This window comes from Xenopus tropicalis, chromosome 5 (genome assembly GCF_000004195.4).
Source record: "Xenopus tropicalis strain Nigerian chromosome 5, UCB_Xtro_10.0, whole genome shotgun sequence".
Taxonomy (NCBI): domain Eukaryota; kingdom Metazoa; phylum Chordata; class Amphibia; order Anura; family Pipidae; genus Xenopus; species Xenopus tropicalis.
Window position 1 is genome coordinate 151,909,639 of NC_030681.2, and position 22,419 is coordinate 151,932,057.

The window sequence follows — 22,419 nt, forward strand, 5'->3', positions numbered from 1 at the left end:
ATTGAGAACAGTAATGATTTAATATCATTTTAAATGACAACCATTTCTGCTCTGTATTTTTATCAGAAAACATAATGCCCCAATCTATGCCCTGAAGCGCTGCCCTTAAGGAGCTAAAATTTGCCTTCCTAAAATTCAGTGTCTTTGTTGCCCCCGTGTAAATTTGTTTCCTGCGTAGCCGCTCCCGGAGTCACTCCTGCTGCCTGTCCACGCGTGCTAAACGATCCATCTCTGCCTGTAAGTACGCATCCTGAATGATGCTCTTTTAAAAAAATATATATTTTTTTTTTATATATCTCTGACACGGGGGCATTATATTTTATGTTGTTTCAGCAATGGCTGACACTGCTCCAGAAAAAGTGGAGAAGGGGAAAAGTAAAGAGAAAGCAAAATGTAAAGAAAGTTTATCTGAGTCTCCTAAAGTGAAAAAGGATTTAAAAAAGCCATCTTTAATCTCATGCCTAGGCTGTGAAGCAAAATTCAGTTCCTTAGAAGGAGATAAGCTATGCTGCGCATGCAAAGAGAAACTCAAAAATCCTATTAACCCCTCAGGTGGTGCTGATGAATTAGTTTCTTGGATGAAGGGGGCTATGCTTCAAGCTTTTGAATCTTTCAGTCAACAGAAATCTAAAGAGTCTTTACAAGCTGAGGGGTCTCTTTATGAAGACTGGTCTTCTGATACTTCCCTAGGGGAGGGAACTTCAAAGTGTAAGATTGAATCTGACTCTGAGGAAGGAGAAATTTCGGATTCAGAGGAATTTTTTCCAGTAGATGATATAGGAGCTCTAATTGCAGCAGTCAGAGATACAATGGGTCTGGAAGAATCCTCTGAACCCCCCAGGAAATCTAGTAAATTGTTTGCAAACATAAGTAAACGCAAAGTATCTTTTCCAGTTGATGAGGCTATTAAAAATAAAATTCAAAATCAATGGGCAGTATTGGATAGAAAATGGGCCTTACAAAAGAAATTTAACTTACTTTTTCCTTTTGATATTGAAGATGCAAAATTTTGGGATGCAGCTCCTAAATTAGACCCTCCAGTGGCTCAAACTGTTAAGAGAACTACCTTACCCTTGGAAGACAGTACCGGCCTCAGGGATCCTATGGACAGGAAAGCAGAAGGAGCTTTAAGAAAGACTTACCTGGCAGCCGCAGCTGGGTTTAAACCAGCAATAGCAGCAGCATCAGTAGCTCGGTCACTTAAGGTCTGGATCTTGCAATTAGAGAAGGCATTGAAAAGAGGTATTGCAAGAGAAAATCTTTTATCAGATCTTCCCATGTTAATGTCGGCCTCAGATTTTTTAACTGAAGCAGCCTTAGCCTCAGTTGATATATTAGCAAAAACAACTTCCTTTGCCACTACTGCAAGAAGAGCTTTATGGCTAAAACCTTGGAGAGCTGATAATGCATCTAAAAATCGCCTTCTTAACTTACCCTTTGAAGGAGAGAAACTTTTTGGTTCAGAACTTGAGATGCTAGTGGAAAAGAAGTCAGATGATAAAGTGAGAAGTCTTCCTCAGGATAGAAGATCTTTTAAACGTCCTTTTTTTCGAGGTTCAAAAACCTCTTATGGATACAGACAAGACTGGAAAACCGGCAAAACATCTAGAGATAGATCTTTTGGACAGTCTAGAGGAAAATCCTCGAGAGGGAGAGGGCGCCCAAATTTTGGGCAAAGGCCCTTTTCAGCATGACTATCTTCCATTAGCAGGAAGACTAAGATGGTTCATTCAGGAATGGGAAAAGATCACTTCAGACAAATGGGTGCTACAATTAATAAGACTAGGCTATGCCATAGAGTTCACATTGCTTCCACCAAGAAGATTCCTAGAAACTCATCTTCCAAAGCAAAGTTTAGCAAAGCTAGCAATGGAAGCTGCTATCCAAGAATTCAAAGATTTAGGGGTATTAGTTCCGGTACCTCAAGAAGAAAAGTTTTCAGGGGTTTATTCCCAGGTTTTTCTTGTCCCAAAACCAGGGAAAAAATTCAGAACCATTCTGGACTTAAGATTTTTAAACCGTTTCATTCAAAAAAAGAAATTCAAGATGGAGTCTATAAGGTCCACACTGCTCACTATTCACAAAAAGGAGGTGATGTGCACCCTGGATCTACAGAATGCATATTTGCATATTCCAATAAGAGAATGTCATCAGAAATTTCTAAGAGTAGCCATAAGAAGACCATCAGGTACAGAACACCTTCAGTTCACAGCATTACCATTCGGAATTTCAAGTGCCCCAAGGGTATTTACCAAGGTCTTCATTGTGGTAGCAGCATACCTAAGGAACCAAGGTATTTCAATCATTCCATATTTAGACGACTGCCTATTAAAAGCAGAATCAGAACAAGTCCTGAAAAAACAATTATCTCAGGTTCTAGATGTATTCCAGTCACTAGGCTGGCTAGTAAACTGGGAAAAGTCCAATTTATATCCTTCAACAGAAGTAAGATTCCTCGGTATGATATGGAATACTGTGAAAGGGAAAATTTTTCTTCCTCAAGAAAAAAGAGAAAAAATCAAGGAAAAGGTTTACGAATTTCAAATAAGAAAAATTTCTTCAATAAAACAAGGTCTGGAAATTCTAGGTCTCTTCTCGGCAGCCTTAGAAGCAGTGCCCTGGGGGCGTGCTCATATGAAGGAACTCCAGAGATATATGAATCTAGTTTGGGATCATCAGAAAAAGTCACTATATCGAAGGATTCTTGTACCCCAAAAGGTAAAAAACTCCCTTTTCTGGTGGCTTCAATCAAGAAACCTTTCAAGAGGCACCCAGATGTTTCCAGATTCCCCCATACTTATCACGACAGATGCAAGTGGAATAGGTTGGGGAGCACATTTAGGAAATATTGTAAAACAAGGTATTTGGGAAAACGAAGAGATCCATCTGGCTTCAAATTCCTTGGAGCTGGAGGCAGTTTGGAAAGCTCTGCTTGCTTTCAAATCCATGATAAAAGGTTGCGAGGTCCTAATTCATACAGACAACGTGACTGTAGCTTGCTACATAAATCACCAAGGAGGTTCAAGAAGCAGAGATCTAGCCGAAAGAATAAAAAAGATCCTATGTTGGGGAGAGAAATATCTAAAAAGTTTGTCAGCACACCATATTGCGGGTCGCAACAATATTCAAGCAGATTTTCTAAGCCGCAGGGCAGTACTTCCAGGAGAATGGAGCCTAGATCAGGAAACCTTTTTACAAATATGCAATCTATGGGGTCCTCCGAATTTAGACCTCATGGCCTCAAAATACAATACAAAGCATCAAAGATTCTTTTCCCTAACGGCTGGACAAGGGGAAGAAGCAGTAGATGCTATGGCTCAACCATGGCAGTTCAGCCGGGCTTATGTGTTTCCACCAATTCCTATGATAGCAAGAATAGTCAAGAAAATCGCTCTTTGCTCTGCAGAAGTAATTCTAATTGCTCCCTCCTGGCCCAGAAGAAATTGGTACTCAAATCTTCTTCAATTATCTGTAAGTCCTCCATGGCGTCTTCCTGTAAAAGAAAATCTTCTCTCTCAAGGTCCAATTCTGCATCCAAATCCAGCAGCCCTAAGTCTCACAGCCTGGAGACTGAAAGGGATGTAATAAAGTCACAAGGAGTTTCTTCTCCAGTTATTAAGATCCTGTTACAAAGCAGGAAACAAGTAACAAACTTAATTTATCAAAGAGTTTGGATCTCTTTTAGGAAATGGTGTGCCAGCAAAAGTTTGTTTCCAGAAACAGCCACAGTATCAATTATTTTGGATTTTTTGTATGATGGCTTCCAGAAAAATCTTGCCCCAGCTACACTTAAAGTCCAGATTGCAGCCCTATCTGCTTTCTTAAACAAAACTTGGGCAGAACATCCTCTTATTAGAAGATTTATTAAGGCCATCCAGAACTTGAAACCAAAAAGGATACCCTAAAATCGAACTGGGATCTGGATATAGTTTTAAAATCCTTGCAACATACTCCCTTCGAACCTTTAGAAGAAGCTTCTATGTTTCACATTTCTATCAAAACAGTATTCTTGGTGGCTATCTGTTCAGCAAGGCGTGTAGGTGAAATTCAAGCCTTATCTTGCAAAGAATCATGTCTTCAGATATTTCCAGATAAAATCGTTCTTAAAGCAGACCCCTTATTTCGACCAAAAGTCTCATCAAATTTTCATAGGAATTTTGAGGTCATTCTTCCAGCCTTTTTTACTAATCCAAAAAATGAGGCAGAACGAAAGTTACACTTGCTGGATGCACACAGATGTGTACTTTTTTATTTGAACAAAGTTCATCCTTTTCGAAGATCACACAACCTATTTGTGTCTTTTTGCGGCCCTAACAAGGGTAAGGCGGCTTCAAAATTTGCCATTTCAAGATGGATAAAGCTGGCAATTTCTACTGCATATTCTTCCGCGGGGAAACCAGTTCCAGCAAATCTCAAAGCACATTCTACAAGAGCAGTGTCAGCTTCGCAGGCAGAGCTTGGAGGCGTTTCAGTGGACCAAATATGCAGAACGGCTTCGTGGGCAAGTTTCAAGACTTTTGCAGACCATTACCGTGTAAATATGAGTACTCCTGGGGAAGTGGCTTTTGCAAATACAGTTCTCCTTTCTGGTTGTAAAGTTTCCCCCCCTTTTGTGACTACTGCTACTCAACTCTCTAAGTAAGTGCTGCCAAGGGACGTGAGGGAAACAAAGAATTTATACTCACGTAAATTCCTTTTCCCTCAGTCCCGAAGGCAGCACTTACTTAGAGAGACGTCATACCTAGGGTAGGAAAAACACCGCCTTCTCCAATAATTAATTCCGCCCCCTTTACCCATAAAACCCCTCTTCCCTCCACCAGCCTTCAGTGATTTCTCAAGCAATACACAAACAACACAATGCTGCAAATATTTTTACTTATGGGAGGGATATTGTGCTGCCTTCGGGACTGAGGGAAAAGGAATTTACGTGAGTATAAATTCTTTGTTTTTGTATTCAGTCCCTCTCCTATTCATATATCAGTCACTCTCTCAAACCACTCCCTGGTTACTAAGGTAAATTAGACCCTAGCAACGAGAGGATAGGGCCTGAATAGAAATATAAGTGTAGGGGTTTGCTAAAATAGGCCCCTCAGGATGTATACCCCTAGGATAGGCCCCGGGTGGGTAATGGTTAAGGTACAATGGGTATAGCCTGGTATATCTATAGTTAATGGGGAGTATCCCCGCAGTTCGGGTTATGGCCACAGGGTGGTGCATAGGCCCATATAAGGGAAACAGCCATGTGCTGGGAGCCATCTTAAGTTGGGAGCCTCTAGAGAGAGGAGCTCCCCTGTGAGTTAGTAGTTTCCCTGTGTTAGGACACTCTAGGAGTGCCATGTAGGGAGTGGTAGGTAAGAATGGGCCGCATTGCCCCTCCAGGAGTGTAGAGGATTAAGATCCTACCAGCATTACATCAGCTGGAAGTTTAGGGCACACAGTGTGTAGGTAAGGGAGAGATAGTCTCCAAGAGAAAGAGGACCCTGCTAAAGAGTAGCCTGGGTGTAGTACCGGGGGTGAGTCTCTGTGGAGGGTCTGCTTGGCGAGAGTACCGGGGAGAGCCCTAAGAGAGGGTCTCTTGGCGTGTAGTACCGGAGGGACCTCCTAGAGGAGATCATTCTGGCGTGAGTACCCTGGGTACCTTCGAGCGAGGGTCTTGTGCATTGATGTAACCTGTGGATGTGCCCTGACTGTCTGATGATACACTCCTGGAGAGGTCTGCCCAATAAAGCTCAATCTGTTCATTTGCAATCTGCTGTATTCCGTGTGTGTGTACCCAGGACCACTACAACTGGTAAGGAGTTACCCCAGGGAGGGGCAAATCAGCCTGCAGCCAGTGGATCCTATTGAGGGGTTAATACACTACATCAGTTCCCAGGGTGGGAGTTGTAGTTCTCCCATAGCAGAGCCCTGGGTGGAGGCACGCCATTATCAAAGAAATCCCTGCTTCCCCCATAGTAAGCGGGGCTCAGGACTCCTGGAAGCGCCAACCAGTGACATATCAGCAGGTAGTGCCACAACTGTTTATAAAGTGGGCTACATAAGTAAAAAAACCATCACAGTAACAAAACTGGAGCCTCACAGAGCAATAGGTTTTTTAGTTGCCGGGGTCAGTGACCCCCATTTGAAAGCTGCTAAGAAGTAGAAGATGGAGGGAACATTTTCAAAAACTATCATTCACATAAAGCTGATGTTTTGAACATTTTCCAGGAACTGTTCGGGGCGGTGCAAGTTACCCCTCTGAGCTCCGGCTACGCCCTCGGCAGCTCCAACTGGGTCATCCAATCACATTATGAGAAGGTCTCCTATGTGTCGGGCTCCTCTCTGCTCACAACCCACCCACAGGTACTGTACTTCCCTGCCCACTCTGCTCTCTATCAACTACAGGAATGGGATCTGTTATCCGGAAACCTGTTATCCAGAAAGTTCCGAATCACGGAAAGGCCATCTCCCATAGACTCCATTATAAGTAAATCTGATATTTAAAACTGATTTCCTTTTTCCTCTGTAATAATAAAACAGTACCTGTACTTGATCCCAACTAAGATATAATTACCCCTTATTGGGGCAGAACAGCCCTATTGGGTTTATTTCATGGTTAAATGATTCCCTTTTCTCTGTAATAATAAAACAGTACCTGTACTTGATCCCAACTAAGATATAATTACCCCTTATTGGGGGCAGAACAGCCCTATTGGGTTTATTTAATGGTTAAATGATTCCCTTTTCTCTGTAATAATAAAACAGTACCTGTACTTGATCCCAACTAAGATATAATTACCCCTTATTGGGGGCAGAACAGCCCTATTGGGTTTATTTAATGGTTAAATGATTCCCTTTTCTCTGTAATAATAAAACAGTACCTGTACTTGATCCCAACTAAGATATAATTACCCCTTATTGGGGGCAGAACAGCCCTATTGGGTTTATTTCATGGTTAAATGATTTTTTAGTAGACTTAAGCTATGGAGATCCAAATTACGGAAAGATCCCTTATCCAGAAAACAGGGCCGGAACTAGGGGTAGGCAGAAGAGGCAGCTGCCTAGGGCGCAACGATTGGGGGGCGCCAGGCAGCAGCCTCTCCTGTCTACCCCTAGTACAGTTTGCGTTGCGGCGCTTCGTATCGTGCCTAGGGCGCCCAGTCGCGTCGGCCCGCCCCTGCCAGAAAACCCCAGGTCCCAGTGATTCTGGATAACAGGTCCCATACCTGTACTACCTAAATTAGGGTAGACTTGCTATGGCACATACCTATGCTCTGTTGTAATGTAGGCTTATTTATTAATTCTGGGCAGAAGTAGCCGTCCATCCCAGGGGAGCAGTTATGGGCCGATAGTCTTGGTTGCCCTGTGTGTGGGGCTGAAACAACATTCTGCCAACTGATATCTGATTGGTTAATCCCTTCTAAAAGTGCATTTACCTCCGAAACTGTACCCCCATGTATAAACCTAACCATGTGACCCATTTCAGCCAATGGATCAAACATCCCTAAAGAACAGCGATGTCCTGATTCTCACAGGGCTCACCCAGATCCCCACAGCCAATCCTGACGGGATGGTGGGAGAATTCTGCAGTAACCTAGGTAAGTGCCTTCTCTCTGGGCTTGTGATTGGTTGTATTGACTCCCATCCCGGGATTCTCACAGGGCTCCTTACTGAGCATGGGGGGAGCTGCAAATCTGAGAGGGTCAACTACAAGCTACAAAAAATAAATAATGAAGACCAATTGAAAAGTTGCTTAGAATTAGCCCTTCTATAACATAGTATAAGTGAATTTAAAGGTGAACCATTCTCAATAAGGATATCTGACTTCCAATGAGTCAGAACCAGCAGTGCAGACTTGATTGGTAATCCTAGTACCTCTTTCCTTCCCATGAACAGCCATGACCATACGCAGTGGCGGCAACGTGTTGGTGCCCTGTTACCCCTCGGGTGTAATATACGACCTGCTGGAGTGCCTGTACCAGTACATCGATTCTGCCGGACTCTCCAGTGTTCCTTTTTACTTCATCTCGCCCGTCGCCAACAGCTCCTTGGAGTTTTCCCAGATCTTCGCAGAGTGGTAGGTTCTAGGTGTCTCTAGGCGGTTCTATCGTTCTACACTTGGGCCTTTATGGAGAAGCAAAGAAACTCATGTCCAAGTTATTCATTTTGAGTGTGCCATTGGGTATCCCAGGCACAATGTGGTACTTTTTATGAAACATATAGAGAATAACAGGGAGACACAGGAGGTTCCTGCTCTAGAGCTTGGAGTATATGGGGGTGGGTAATGTACAGAATTTTGTAGCAGTTTTTACTCCCATTGCAACAAAAGGATAATGTAGTACATAGTTATGAACACTAGGTGGCAGTGGCTGTACATATTCTGAATTTACCTCTTTTATCTCATCTTTTTTTTTTTCTTAGGCTGTGCCATAATAAGCAGAACAAGGTGTACCTCCCGGAGCCCCCCTTTCCGCACGCTGAGGTGGGCAGTTCTCTTCTATTCACCTGTATTTCCTGCCTTGTAAATGCCTGCAGCCAGGGACATGGAACACATGGATTGTACCATTCATAACATGTGTCTGTTATAGGCCACTCCCACAAGAACCTCATGGGTGTGACCGGACATTCACACTCCTACCTTTGCAGCTGTGCCAGTCCTAGCCAGGATAGTCTAAAGCCACAATAGGCAAGGAAGGGCTAGTCAGTCCTGTGATGTTGATTCCAGCATCTGTTCCCCATTGTAAGCAGCAGTCCTGCCCTGCTTTATGGCTGAGATTCTAGCTATCTGTATAACAGAGCATTCTGTCACAGTGGCACAGATCCTATCTGATCCCCCCCATTGTAAGCAGCAGTCCTGCCCTGCTTTATGGCTGAGATTCTAGCTATCTGTATAACAGAGCATTCTGTCACAGTGGCACAGATCCTATCTGATCCCCCCATTGTAAGCAGCAGTCCTGCCCTGCTTTATGGCTGAGATTCTAGCTATCTGTATAACAGAGCATTCTGTCACAGTGGCACAGATCCTATCTGATCCCCCCATTGTAAGCAGCAGTCCTGCCCTGCTTTATGGCTGAGATTCTAGCTATCTGTATAACAGAGCATTCTGTCACAGTGGCACAGATCCTATCTGATCCCCCCCATTGTAAGCAGCAGTCCTGCCCTGCTTTATGGCTGAGATTCTAGCTATCTGTATAACAGAGCATTCTGTCACAGTGGCACAGATCCTATCTGATCCCCCCATTGTAAGCAGCAGTCCTGCCCTGCTTTATGGCTGAGATTCTAGCTATCTGTATAACAGAGCATTCTGTCACAGTGGCACAGATCCTATCTGATCCCCCCATTGTAAGCAGCAGTCCTGCCCTGCTTTATGGCTGAGATTCTAGCTATCTGTATAACAGAGCATTCTGTCACAGTGGCACAGATCCTATCTGATCCCCCCCATTGTAAGCAGCAGTCCTGCCCTGCTTTATGGCTGAGATTCTAGCTATCTGTATAACAGAGCATTCTGTCACAGTGGCACAGATCCTATCTGATCCCCCCCATTGTAAGCAGCAGTCCTGCCCTGCTTTATGGCTGAGATTCTAGCTATCTGTATAACAGAGCATTCTGTCACAGTGGCACAGATCCTATCTGATCCCCCCATTGTAAGCAGCAGTCCTGCCCTGCTTTATGGCTGAGATTCTAGCTATCTGTATAACAGAGCATTCTGTCACAGTGGCACAGATCCTATCTGATCCCCCCCATTGTAAGCAGCAGTCCTGCCCTGCTTTATGGCTGAGATTCTAGCTATCTGTATAACAGAGCATTCTGTCACAGTGGCACAGATCCTATCTGATCCCTCCCATTGTAAGCAGCAGTCCTGCCCTGCTTTATGGCTGAGATTCTAGCTATCTGTATAACAGAGCATTCTGTCACAGTGGCACAGATCCTATCTGATCCCCCCATTGTAAGCAGCAGTCCTGCCCTGCTTTATGGCTGAGATTCTAGCTATCTGTATAACAGAGCATTCTGTCACAGTGGCACAGATCCTATCTGATCCCCCCATTGTAAGCAGCAGTCCTGCCCTGCTTTATGGCTGAGATTAAAGCTCAGGATTTCCCAGCAGCACAGACATTGGTCAGGTTTATGCTCCCAGCACACACAGCTGTTACATGTATGTACAGTACATGCTTAATTGCAGTGACATGTCACGGTGTAAAACAAATGACAGAATGATGTCACAGTACACGTTGGGACAATCTATATTTTCCCAGTCCCCTACATGTAGCGACAGTGATGTAATGGAGCGGCAGATATTCCCTGTGAGACAGATATGTCCGTATGAGACAGTAAGAGACAGCTGGAGGCCTGTGTGACCCAGAATGGTACCGGCCGGACTATTCCTGTCTGCGGAACATATTTCTGTATTACACGAAGCTTCCCTCTGTCTGTGTGCCGACCCCTCGACTGCCATATCTGCCGGCTCCCACCCAAGCCTATAATTAGCCCAGGGCAGAAATAGCAGGCCCAACACAGGAACATAGAGGGACCCTGGAGGCCTGAGAATTCCCACAATCCTTTGCTAGTGTTTTCTTTTATGCATTTAACCCATCGCCTTTGCTTGGGGAAATGAAGCAGAAGCAATAATGTGCCGTATGGATCCCCAAGGTTCCCAGGTAGTCTCTCCCGAGGCAGCCAATTCATTGGACGATCCTGTACGTATCTGCCTGATTGGCCCATGGGCCTAATCGGATGTTTTACCATATGAGGGGCCACCAGTTGTAGCCATAAGGCAAGTGAATGGTTATTTCCTCCTTGGATATCAGTAAGGTTGCCACCTGGCTGGTATTTCATTGGGCTAGCCGGTAAAATACCAGTATCTGCCCCTTGTTTTCTGTCTTTGCCCCTATACTCACCAAATCCCCATTGTTTCTTTACTTAATGACAATGCTCCGCCCCTCAACATCAAGATCCGCCCATGATCATCACAACTCCACCCACTCAACACCATTACCCTGCCCACTTGACATCATGCCCAGCCCCCTTGTATACACGCCCCCAGCCAAGCCTTTATACTTATGTAACAGCGATACCTAGGGTTGCCCCCTTTTAGCATAAGTATAAAGCCTTGGCTGGGGGCGTGTCTACAAGGGGGCTGGGCATGATGGCAAGTGGGCAGGGTAATGGTGTTGAGTGGGTGGAGTTGTGATGATCAGGGGTGGATCTGGGGCTGTTCTGACTCGAGTCCCACCTCAGTGGCCCCCACAAAGCTTTATATTATATATAAATAGATCAATACCAGTCACTGGGCTTATGTAACAGCGATACCTAGGGTTGCCCCCTTTTAGCATAAGCCCAGTGACTGGTACTGATCTATTTATATATAATATAAAGCTTTGTGGGGGCCACTGAGGTGGGACTTGAGTCAGAAGAGCCCGAGATCCGCCCCTGATTATCGTGACCCCACCCACTCAACGCCATTGCCCTTTGTGTTGCAGCTGATCCAGACCAACAAGCTGAAGCACTACCCCAGCATCCACGGAGACTTCAGCAACGACTTCAAGCAGCCGTGCGTGGTCTTCACGGGGCACCCCACCCTGCGCTTCGGGGACGTGGTGCACTTCATGGAGCTGTGGGGCAAGTCCAGCCTCAACACTGTCATCTTCACAGGTAGGAGCTGCTGTATGGCCAGCTAATGTAAACTGCTAATGTATATACCAATAAAGGGTAAGCAAGAATAGTAATATATTTTATTCCCCCCAGAGCCAGATTTCTCCTATCTTGATGCCCTGGCGCCGTATCAGCCTCTTGCCATGAAATGTGTCTATTGCCCCATAGATACGCGGCTCAATTTCATTCAGGTGACCAAACTGCTCAAGGAGGTTCAGGTGAGAATTTCCCAGAATTCCTGGTAACATCACACATCTACAGTAACACCTATAATCTGGATTAGGGAACAGAGGGAGGGGCCGGTGCATATAATCTGGATTAGGGAACAGAGGGACGGGTCAGTGCATATCATTGGATTAGGGAACAGAAGGAAGGGCCAGTGCATATAATCTGGATAAGGGAACAGAGGGAGGGGCCGGTGCATATAATCTGGATTAGGAAACAGAGAGAGGGGTCGGTGCATATACTCTGGATTAGGGAACAGAGGGAGGGGCCGGTGCATATAATCTGGATTAGGGAACAGAGGGAGGGGTCGGTGCATATACTCTGGATTAGGGAACAGAGGGAGGGGTCGGTGCATATACTCTGGATTAGGGAACAGAGGGAGGGGCCGGTGCATATACTCTGGATTAGGGAACAGAAGGAGGGGCCGGTGCATATACTCTGGATTAGGGAACAGAGGGAGGGGTCGGTGCATATACTCTGGATTAGGGAACAGAGGGAGGGGTCGGTGCATATACTCTGGATTAGGGAACAGAGGGAGGGGCCGGTGCATATAATCTGGATTAGGGAACAGAGGGAGGGGTCGGTGCATATACTCTGGATTAGGGAACAGAGGGAGGGGTCGGTGCATATACTCTGGATTAGGGAACAGAGGGAGGGGCCGGTGCATATACTCTGGATTAGGGAACAGAGGGAGGGGCCGGTGCATATACTCTGGATTAGGGAACAGAGGGAGGGGCCGGTGCATATACTCTGGATTAGGGAACAGAGGGAGGGGCCGGTGCATATAATCTGGATTAGGAAACAGAGGGAGGGGCCGGTGCATATACTCTGGATTAGGGAACAGAGGGAGGGGCCGGTGCATATAATCTGGATTAGGGAACAGAGGGAGGGGTCGGTGCATATACTCTGGATTAGGGAACAGAGGGAGGGGTCGGTGCATATACTCTGGATTAGGGAACAGAGGGAGGGGCCGGTGCATATAATCTGGATTAGGGAACAGAGGGAGGGGTCGGTGCATATACTCTGGATTAGGGAACAGAGGGAGGGGCCGGTGCATATACTCTGGATTAGGGAACAGAGGGAGGGGCCGGTGCATATACTCTGGATTAGGGAACAGAGGGAGGGGCCGGTGCATATACTCTGGATTAGGGAACAGAGGGAGGGGCCGGTGCATATACTCTGGATTAGGGAACAGAGGGAGGGGCCGGTGCATATAATCTGGATTAGGGAACAGAGGGAGGGGCCGGTGCATATAATCTGGATTAGAGAACAGAGGGAGGGGCCGGTGCATATCATTGGATTAGGGAACAGAAGGAGGGGCCGGTGCATATACTCTGGATTAGGGAACAGAGGGAGGGGCCGGTGCATATAATCTGGATTAGGGAACAGAGGGAGGGGCCGGTGCATTTAATCTGGATTAGGGAACAGAGGGAGGGGCCGGTGCATATACTCTGGATTTAATCTGGATTAGGGAACAGAGGGAGGGGCCGGTGCATATACTCTGGATTTAATCTGGATTAGGGAACAGAGGGAGCTAAGTAACCCTTTCTTCTCCCCACTTTAGCCGCTCCACGTGGTCTGCCCTGAGCAGTATACCCAGCCTCCAGCCACCCAGGCTCACCGCTCGGACCTTATGATCGACTGCCAGCCCCCGCCAATGTCCTACCGCCGGGCTGAGGTGCTCGCCTTGCCCTTTAAGAGGCGCTATGAGAAGATTGAAATCATGCCAGAGGTGAGGGCCCGGCATACAGAGGGCATCCCCACCCCCCCTACCTCACACATTTTCACTTTTTGGGAACAATCTCGGGCTGACCTACCTCACCTAAGGGGTCTCGGCCTAGACCCACTGGATAAATATAGAGCCTTGAAGGCTTAAGCTTAGGAAGTCTATGGGAAATTCTTCTCTTTCTACTCTACAACTCGCCAGCCCTTGCTGCTGCTGCTGTGATGGTGAGAGTTGTAGTTCAGTAGCAGCTGCATTCTCACAGGAGGAGATATGCTAGCAACAGTAGTTAATAAATAAAATCACATCTTATACTGACGTGCAATAATTTCATTTTCTTTTAACTTATTTTCCCTTGTTCCCCCTATAAAGCTCGCCGAATCGCTGGTCCCCTTTGAAATTAAACCGGGGGTCTCTCTGGCCACGGTTTCTGCCGTGCTGCACACCAAGGATAACAAACACGTCCTGCAGGTGAGATTCCATCATGGCTTCCCTTGGCGGGATCTGGGGCAGGGTTCCTGCAGCTAATAGTGGGCAGCGGTAGTGCCCAAAGGAACCACCAGGTGGCGCTGCTGCTTAATAGGTCAGTTGGGAGACTGTAGCTGGAATGTTTCTGGTGTGACCAGTTAATAACCAGGATTCATGTAATGATAAAGGGGTTTGGGGGGGCTGCGCTGGGGAGTGGCCCTTAATATCGGGGGGTTATACTCCAAGTTTCTTTCTGTGTTACTGTGACCCTCCCTTTCTTGTTTCAGCCTCCTCCAAAGGTTGCAGCGCCCCCTGCCAGCAAGAAAAGGAAACGCCAAGCAGAGGAAAGCCCAGAGACCCAGCCCTTCAAACCGCTGCTTAGTGGCTCCATCCCCGTCGACCAGTTTGTACAGACACTGGAGAAGGTAAATTGGCCACGCCCGTTAGCCTGGATCTGCCTGGGCACATCGGCGCCCAATTGGCCGCTCAGCTGAGGCCTATACAGTGAGTCTCCTCACCCGGCAGCATTATACAAGCAGCTCAGTTGGTATCTTCATAGGGCAAATAGGCTGCTGTTGTGTAAGTGCCCGGGGGGGGGGGGGGGAGTGGTAACTTGGGGGCTGTTCCTGCTGAATTGTGCTTAGTACAGGGGAATCCCTATGTGCCATAGTTTTATGGTATCTCTGTACAGGCTATGAGCAAACCTAGGGGGCTGTTCCTGCTGAATTGTGCTTAGTACAGGGGAATGCCTATGTGCCATAGTTTTATGGTATCTCTCTGTACAGGCTATGGGCAAACGTAGGGGGCTGTTCCTGCTGAATTGTGCTTAGTACAGGGGAATCCCTATGTGCCATAGTTTTATGGTATCTCTCTGTACAGGCTATGAGCAAACTTAGGGGGCTGTTCCTGCTGAATTGTTCTTAGTACAGGGGAATCTCCATGTGCCATAGTTTTATGGTATCTCTCTGTACAGGCTATGAGCAAACTTAGGGGGCTGTTCCTGCTGAATTGTGCTTAGTACAGGGGAATCCCTATGTGCCATAGTTTTGGGGTATCTCTCTGTACAGGCTATGGGCAAACTTAGGGGGCTGTTCCTGCTGAATTGTGCTTAGTACAGGGGAATCCCTATGCTGCCATAGTTTTATGGTATCTCTCTGTACAGGCTATGAGCAAACTTAGGGGGCTGTTCCTGCTGAATTGTGCTTAGTACAGGGGAATCCCTATGTGCCATAGTTTTATGGTATCTCTCTGTACAGGCTATGAGCAAACTTAGGGGGCTGTTCCTGCTGAATTGTTCTTAGTACAGGGGAATCCCCATGTGCCATAGTTTTATGGTATCTCTCTGTACAGGCTATGAGCAAACTTAGGGGGCTGTTCCTGCTGAATTGTGCTTAGTACAGGGGAATCCCTATGTGCCATAGTTTTGGGGTATCTCTCTGTACAGGCAATGAGCAAACTTAGGGGGCTGTTCCTGCTGAATTGTGCTTAGTACAGGGGAATCCCTATGTGCCATAGTTTTATGGTATCTCTCTGTACAGGCTATGGGCAAACTTAGGGGGCTGTTCCTGCTGAATTGTGCTTAGTACAGGGGAATCCCTATGCTGCCATAGTTTTATGGTATCTCTCTGTACAGGCTATGAGCAAACTTAGGGGGCTGTTCCTGCTGAATTGTGCTTAGTACAGGGGAATCCCTATGTGCCATAGTTTTATGGGATCTCTCTGTACAGGCTATGAGCAAACTTAGGGGGCTGTTCTTGCTGAATTGTGCTTAGTACAGGGGAATCCCTATGCTGCCATAGTTTTATGGTATCTCTCTGTACAGGCTATGAGCAAACTTAGGGGGCTGTTCCTGCTGAATTGTGCTTAGTACAGGGGAATCCCTATGTGCCATAGTTTTATGGTATCTCTCTGTACAGGCTATGAGCAAACTTAGGGGGCTGTTCCTGCTGAATTGTGCTTAGTACAGGGGAATCCCTATGTGCCATAGTTTTATGGTATCTCTGTACAGGCTATGAGCAAACTTAGGGGGCTGTTCCTGCTGAATTGTGCTTAGTACAGGGGAATCCCTATGTGCCATAGTTTTATGGTATCTCTCTGTACAGGCTATGAGGAAACTTAGGGGGCTGTTCCTGCTGAATTGTGCTTAGTACAGGGGAATTCCTATGCTGCCATAGTTTTATGGTATCTCTCTGTACAGGCTATGGGCAAACTTAGGGGGCTGTTCCTGCTGAATTGTGCTTAGTACAGGGGAATCCCTATGTGCCATAGTTTTATGGTATCTCTCTGTACAGGCTATGAGCAAACTTAGGGGGCTGTTCCTGCTGAACTGGGGGTGTTCGTCTGTGCTGCCGGGGTCCTTCACTATGGTTGGGGGGCAGGGCCAGTATAGGGGGTGCTTGGTTATACTTTGTGTTTACTTCTCCTTTGATTGTTCCCCAGCACGGATTCAGCGACGTGAAGATCGAGGACACCGCCAAGGGCCACATCGTGCACCTCCAGGAGGCGGAGACTCTTATCCAGTTTGAAGAGGACTCCACCCACATAATCTGCGAGCACGACGAGCGACTCCGAGTCCGACTGCGCGACCTCGTCCTGAAGTTCCTGCAGAAGTTCTAGAGCGGGGTGTGGAAGAGAGGATCATGGGAGGGATTCCAGCCATTGCTTCAGACACAGACTGAGCCCTTCCTGTAGGGGGCGCGTGCCTGGCTCCGCCTCCCACACTGATACTCGATCTTACAGATTGGGCTGATATTGTGTATATTTATCAGGAGTAGCCCCGCCTTCATCATGTCACTTCTTATACTAAGAGGTGAGGAGGAACGGGAGCTGCCATATTGTTCCACTTTTTTATAACTGTCAGCCATGTTTTATGACATGGGGCGTGGGGGTCTCTGGGAAATAAACTCATCTTTTATCCTTTGTCCTAAAGAAAATATTATATGTACCCTTGGTGGGTCTAATCGCCCACTGCCAATTGCCCCCCTGCAGAGGGGGTTCTCCTTTCCTCTCCCACCCCCAATGTATCACTCATTCCCCCTCTCTTGGTAGGGAACCCCATAACCTGACTGCCCTTACAGTAAGGAACCCCTTCCTATGCTGATGGTGAGATCCCCTTTCCTCCCCACCCCCAATGTATCACTCATTCCCCCTCTCTTTTGGTAGGGAATCCCATAACCTGACTGCCCTTACAGTAAGGAACCCCTTCCTATGCTGATGGTGAGATCCCCTTTCCTCCCCACCCCCAATGTATCACTCATTCCCCCTCTCTGGGTAGGGAACCCCATAACCTGACTGCCCTTACAGTAAGGAACCCCTTCCTATGCTGATGGTGAGATCCCTTTCCTCCCCACCCCCAATGTATCACTCATTCCCCCTCTCTTGGTAGGGAACCCCATAACCTGACTGCCCTTACAGTAAGGAACCCCTTCCTATGCTGATGGTGAGATCCCCTTTCCTCCCCACCCCCAATGAATCCCTCATTCCCCCTCTCTGGGTAGGGAATCCCATAACCTGACTGCCCTTACAGTAAGGAACCCCTTCCTATGCTGATGGTGAGATCTCCGTTCCTCTCCCACCCCCAATGTATCACTCATTCCCCCTCTCTTGGTAGGGAACCCCATAACCTGACTGCCCTTACAGTAAGGAACCCCTTCCTATGCTGATGGTGAGATCCCCTTTCCTCCCCACCCCCAATGTATCACTCATTCCCCCTCTCTTGGTAGGGAACCCCATAACCTGACTGCCCTTACAGTAAGGAACCCCTTCCTATGCTGATGGTGAGATCCCCTTTCCTCCCCACCCCCAATGTATCACTCATTCCCCCTCTCTTGGTAGGGAACCCCATAACCTGACTGCCCTTACAGTAAGGAACCCCTTCCTATGCTGATGGTGAGATCCCCTTTCCTCCCCACCCCCAATGTATCACTCATTCCCCCTCTCTTGGTAGGGAACCCCATAACCTGACTGCCCTTACAGTAAGGAACCCCTTCCTATGCTGATGGTGAGATCCCCTTTCCTCCCCACCCCCAATGAATCACTCATTCCCCCTCTCTGGGTAGGGAACCCCATAACCTGACTGCCCTTACAGTAAGGAACCCCTTCCTATGCTGATGGTGAGATCCCCTTTCCTCCCCACCCCCAATGTATCACTCATTCCCCCTCTCTGGGTAGGGACCCCCATAACCTGACTGCCCTTACAGTAAAGAACCCCTTCCTATGCTGATGGTGAGATCCCCTTTCCTCCCCACCCCCAATGAATCCCTCATTCCCCCTCTCTGGGTAGGGAACCCCATAACCTGACTGCCCTTACAGTAAGGAACCCCTTCCTATGCTGATGGTGAGATCCCCTTTCCTCCCCACCCCCAATGAATCCCTCATTCCCCCTCTCTGGGTAGGGAATCCCATAACCTGACTGCCCTTACAGTAAGGAACCCCTTCCTATGCTGATGGTGAGATCCCCTTTCCTCCCCACCCCCAATGAATCCCTCATTCCCCCTCTCTGGGTAGGGAATCCCATAACCTGACTGCCCTTACAGTAAGGAACCCCTTCCTATGCTGATGGTGAGATCCCCTTTCCTCCCCACCCCCAATGAATCCCATAACCAAACTGCCGTCACATTAAGGAAACCCATACTGGGTTTTTTTGCCCAGTGAAAAAAAAATATCATTGTAAGCAAAAGGTTTGAAAGTGGTTGTGGTTGTTTTTATTCCCTGCACTATGGGTTCTGACACCTGAAACAATGTAGCAGAAGCCAGCTGATAATTCTGGGTGTGCAGATCCCCTTAAAGTGTTACACAATATAATATGCCCTTTGTATATTTTAGCTACTCATCTCTGTATCTTTATTGGTCTCCTACAACTTCATTTTCCCGATGTGCCACCCAAACTGTAACCCGAATCCACAGAGCCTTTATATGGGTGCTGCTCTGTGCTCAACTTCATCTCCAGTTTGTTTTCATTGTGCTCCATCCCAGTTCCCGCATCCTCCACCAGTTCATTACGGCTCAATGAAGAAAAAGTCACAAGAACCTCTTCTTGATTGTATACTGGGCCCCTGCCATAATGGGGGAGCTGCACTGGATCACTGAGCCTGATACAAGTAAATACTGCAGCCGGAACTGGCAACTTTGGCCACACCCATTACTGACACAGCAATGTAATATCCCGCAACAGATGTTGCCAGTAGAATGGGTCATACCAAATGGCTCAAAGGCTCTCAGTATAGCACCATGATTGGATGCCAGCTTCCCAACAGGTCAGTTCTTCAAATTCTGCTCAGCTAGATCTGCCCCAGTTTGTGATTGTGGAGAGGAGACTGCTGGGGGCCACACAAACTCACAGTACGGGGCCACTGAGTAAGTAGTCCATAAGAATGAAATCCTCAGTTGGGCCGCTCACAGCCGAGCGCTTTGTTGTGGGCAAAAAAAACTGCAATGCCAAGCGTGTGGGTTGGGCAGATGCCAGGAGAACTCTACCTGCCTGAATGAGTTATGCCTACTGTAAAGGTTGGTGGTGGATGAGAATTGGTCTGAGGTTGTTTCTATGGGTTTGACTAGGAGAACGTTAAGGCTACAGGTACAATGACATTCCGGACAGTTCCGCGCTTCCTACTGTGAGGAACAGCTTGGAGGTTCCCCTAAAGGAGAAGGAAAGGTAAAAACTCAGTAAGCTTTATCAGAAAGGTCTGTGTAAATACAGCCATAAGCACTCACAGAAACACTGCACTGAGTCCTCTATCAAAAGAAACGCAGGATTTCTTGTCTCCTTTGGTGTACACATGTTCTGTGTCAGACTTCCTGCTCTCAGAAAAATCCATCAGGGCATGGCATGAGTCTGCTCAGTTTGCTCCACCCCCATTCCCATCTCTTCCCCTGCCAATTGTGCTGTGTAATCTGAGCTACCAGCAGCCAGAGCTGCAGCAACTGAGACCAAGCTAAAATGGCAGCTCCTATCTGAAACAAACGGAGAGAGCTTCTAGGGCTGTTACTCAGGTATGGTAAAGCTTTCTGCAGAATAAATATAGCGTTCTAGGTGGCAATAATGCCCCCCAGCACAGAGCCAGGTCCTACAGAATGGGTTGCTGAGAACCTGACTGCACAGAGCCCTGATCTCAACCCAACTAAACCCTTGTGGGATGAACTAGAACCCCAACCAAGGTCTGATCCCCAACATCAGTGTCCAACCTCTGATCTATCAGTGCCCAAACCCCAACAACAATGGTCCAACATGTATCGGGAACCTTTCCAGAAGAGCAGAGGACCAACTTCATATTAATCCCCTTGGGTTGGGAGACCCCAGGCAGGTAGGTACCCAGATACTTTATTCACATCAAGTTTAGACACTTTCTCTTTAAACAGCCTCAGAATAAAAGAATCGGCGGCGGGCGAGTCCCGTTTGGTACTTTGACTTCCACCTTCTCTGCTCTCCGAGGAGCCGGGAACAGTTTGCTGGGGAAGTTGATGTTGTTTTATTGCGGATGTAAAATCAATGAAGTAAGGGAAGAGGAACATCGAAATGCTTTCACATCTATTAGACTGACAGCTTGGGGGTGGGGGGGGTTGATATAAAATGGATGGGATTGTTGGTTTGGATGGCACTTAGGGAGGAAGATGCTCAGAAGCTCTAATGGCCCTTGCTGGCTTCCCATGAGCATCTTGTTTGTTACCAAAATAAACCAATAAATATCAATTTATCACACAAGCTGTACGGATGTGTTTGCGCTGTACTGGGGTGTCTCTCCTGGGTGCCTCCTATAGAGGGCACCACAGAGCAGAGGAGGAAGCAGGCAGACCAAGATGGCAGCTGTGGAGCAATAGGGGAGTCTGTTGGATGCTGGAAGATGCAGATACCAGGTACCTGTCCATTTAGTAGGAAATCCCGCCCCCATTTACCATAAATGACCCCAACTCCATGTTACCGTGAGCGACCCCCACCCCGACTCCACGTTACCGTGAGTGACTCCCCACCCCGACTCCACGTTACCGTGAGTGACTCCCCACCCCGACTCCACGTTACCGTGAGTGACCCCCCACCCCGACTCCACGTTACCGTGAGTGACTCCCCACACCGACTCCACGTTACCGTGAGTGACTCCCCACACCGACTCCACGTTACCGTGAGTGACCCCCACCCTGACTCCACGTTACCGTGAGTGACTCCCCACACCGACTCCACGTTACCGTGAGTGACTCCCCACCCCGACTCCACGTTACCGTGAGTGACTCCCCACCCCGACTCCACGTTACCGTGAGTGACCCCCCACCCCGACTGCACGTTACCGTGAGCGACCCCCACCCCGACTCCACGTTACCGTGAGCGACCCCCACCCCGACTCCGCGTTACCGTGAGTGACTCCCCACACCGACTCCGCGTTACCGTGAGTGACCCCCACCCTGACTCCACGTTACCGTGAGTGACCCCCACCCTGACTCCACGTTACCGTGAGTGACTCCCCACACCGACTCCACGTTACCGTGAGCGACCCCCACCCTGACTCCATGTTACCGTGAGCGACCCCCACCCCGACTCCACGTTACCGTGAGTGACTCCCCACATCGACTCCACGTTACCGTGAGCGACCCCCACCCTGACTCCATGTTACCGTGAGTGACCCCCACCCTGACTCCATGTTACCGTGAGTGACCCCCACCCTGACTCCATGTTACCGTGACCCCCACCCTGACTCCACGTTACAGTGACCCCCACCCTGACTCCACGTTACCGTGAGTGACCCCCACCCTGACTCCACGTTACAGTGACCCCCACCCTGACTCCACATTACCGTGAGTGACCCCCACCCTGACTCCATGTTACCTCGAGTGACTCCCCACACCGACTCCATGTTAGTGACCCCCACCCTGACTCCATGTTACCGTGACCCCCACCCTGACTCCATGTTACCGTGAGTGACCCCCACCCTGACTCCATGTTACCGTGAGTGACCCCCACCCTGACTCCATGTTACCGTGAGTGACCCCCACCCTGACTCCATATTACCGTGAGTGACCCCCACCCTGACTCCACGTTACCGTGAGTGACTCCCCACACCGACACCACGTTACCGTGAGCGACCCCCACCCCGACTACACGTTACCATGAGTGACTCCCCACATCGACTCCACGTTACCGTGAGCGACCCCCACCCTGACTCCATGTTACCGTGAGTGACCCCCACCCTGACTCCATGTTACCGTGAGTGACCCCCACCCTGACTCCATGTTACCGTGAGTGACCCCCACCCTGACTCCATGTTACCGTGAGTGACCCCCACCCTGACTCCACGTTACAGTGACCCCCACCCTGACTCCACATTACCGTGAGTGACCCCCACCCTGACTCCACGTTACCGTGACCCCCACCCTGACTCCATGTTACC

General features: G+C 48.1%; 1 protein-coding gene across 2 annotated transcripts in view; it reads left to right on the forward strand.

Annotated features, from left to right (window-relative positions):
* Positions 1-16,965, forward strand: part of ints9 (integrator complex subunit 9) — a 42,759-nt gene extending 25,794 nt beyond the window's left edge. Inside the window, exons 7-16 of one of the 2 annotated variants that reach the window (XM_031901707.1) lie at positions 6,208-6,342; positions 7,466-7,577; positions 7,876-8,056; positions 8,401-8,461; positions 11,457-11,628; positions 11,722-11,846; positions 13,418-13,585; positions 13,949-14,047; positions 14,332-14,469; positions 16,484-16,965. In XM_031901707.1, the coding sequence (XP_031757567.1) occupies positions 6,208-6,342; positions 7,466-7,577; positions 7,876-8,056; positions 8,401-8,461; positions 11,457-11,628; positions 11,722-11,846; positions 13,418-13,585; positions 13,949-14,047; positions 14,332-14,469; positions 16,484-16,660 (1,368 nt within the window). In that variant the 3' untranslated portion in view covers positions 16,661-16,965. 2 annotated transcript variants of the gene reach the window in all.
* The last annotated feature ends 5,454 nt before the right edge of the window (positions 16,966-22,419 follow it).